Here is a 1998-nt window from a genome sequence, read left to right on the forward strand (position 1 = left end):
GCATCAGTGGTGCTTTTTCCTGGAACGAACCCAAACTGCATCCCATCTAAACTGACTCGCTCCCTAATTAGTTGAGCTATGACCCTCTCCATGACTTTCATTACCTGATCCAACAATTTGATACCTCTGTAATTATTTGTATCTAAAGCGTCACCTTTACCTTTGTGACAGTTGACTATGGTGCTGCTACACCAGTCATTGGGTATGACTCCTTCGTGTATCACCTGGTTAACAATACAGGTGACTAGGCTATAGCCGACACTGCCAGATATTTTGAGCATCTCTGCAGTGATTCCTCATGGGCCGGGGGCTTTCCCTGTCTTCATATACATATATATATGTATGTATGTATGTATGCACGTATATATGTATGCATGTATATGTGAGATAATAGTATAAACCGAAAGTAAGTAAAATACCTCTGAATAAATAATGTACTCCTTACAGCAACATGTAAACAAAACTGCTACAATTAACTGAAATCTGAATAAACATTTCAAAACCACGATTCAACTGTAATACCAGCAGAGCTGATAATAAGACTAACATTCCATCAAATATAAACAGCAATGCTATTACCTTCAACTGTATACCAATGCAAGACGCTTGTTTGAATTGGTTCACTTTGAAAATGTTATAAGTGTTGGACCCTTGATGAAATTGCAATACTAGAATGCATAATTGCATACAAAGCAATGTGCAGTTACTGCAGCCGAAAAATATGTAGGTCAGATATAACTGCTGTAGAAAATTTTTAAATATAAATTTTCAGATGTGAATAAAATTTCTACTCTCCTCTTCATTATCAATGTTATATAGATACATACATACACATATATTTATTACACATGTGCATGTGTGTGCTAGTGTTAGAAAGGGCATCCTGTTGTAAAAACCAAGCCAAGCCAAATAATAAAAGGAATGAACAGAAGAATAGAGAGGACTCTCCTACACCATGCCCACAACTACTATGCTCACCACCAACACCAATACAACAGTGTACCTACCATCTGATCTTCGGCATCAACATCACTTAAAGTTGGAATTGGTTTCCGAGGAATTACCAGGAAGTGAACAGGTGCTTGTGGTTGGACATCAGAGAAAACTATGCACTAAGAAAGAAAATAAACATGGTCAGAATTTTTATTTAGACATCAAATTAAAGATGACTTTAGGAAAATCCGATTAAAACACACACACATATGGATAGAATACACATACACACATATAGGAATACACATACGTACAAATACTTATTTTATGCATATTTATGTATGTATACACACACACACACATGCTATGCCATCTCCACCATCACCACTATCTTTATAATTTTATGTCAATTTTCCATGCTGGCATAACTTAGGCTAGTTCTGATGACATGAGTCAATTCTTATTCAGAGTTACTGCCCTCAGGGGCACATCAGAAAGACCACATCTCACTCATTTGTTTCATCTTCAGCTTCATTCCTACAACTGCATACCATTTCTGTTCTCAACCACTTTAAACAGTATACTGGCTACATCTTATTGTGGCACCAATGCTAGTGAGATTGTCTTGCCCCTGATAAGTTTAAAGGCTTCTCTTGACAAACTTGTCTCTATTTGTCCACCAATCACTTTGTAATATATAATATTATATACATAGATATGTTTATAAACACAGATGCAGCAATACACAGTTACAAACACATACACAAAAATATATCATTATAAATATATACGAAAGAATATATTAAAACAAATACTGGAAAATTTGGTATATTTTTAATCCTATGTCATATGTGCTTCATTACAGGATAGGAGTTACAAGGTATAACATGTATGGGATTTCCTATCTGTTTTTCATCAGCAATCTATAGTTTAAGGATGAGTCAGGACTATGCTGAGAGATAATGGGACAAAAAGGATAGAAAAGAGTAAAAAAATAATAAAGAAAGAGAATATATATGTGCTTGTGTATATATATATATATATATATATATATATATACATATA

At 34.4% G+C, this 1998-nt stretch overlaps 1 protein-coding gene across 3 annotated transcripts in view; it reads right to left on the bottom strand.

Moving 5' to 3' along the window:
- The window catches only part of LOC106875721 (uncharacterized HIT-like protein Synpcc7942_1390), an 89250-nt gene that overhangs the window by 26892 nt on the left and 60360 nt on the right, over window positions 1-1998 (bottom strand). For all 3 annotated transcript variants that reach the window (XM_052975525.1, XM_052975524.1, XM_052975523.1), the window contains one exon: window positions 1008-1112. In XM_052975525.1, coding sequence (XP_052831485.1) covers window positions 1008-1112 — 105 coding nt within the window. The remainder of the gene's footprint in view (window positions 1-1007; window positions 1113-1998) is intronic.

The sequence above is a fragment of the Octopus bimaculoides genome, chromosome 21 (genome assembly GCF_001194135.2).
Source record: "Octopus bimaculoides isolate UCB-OBI-ISO-001 chromosome 21, ASM119413v2, whole genome shotgun sequence".
In the NCBI taxonomy this organism is placed as follows: Eukaryota; Metazoa; Mollusca; class Cephalopoda; order Octopoda; family Octopodidae; genus Octopus; species Octopus bimaculoides.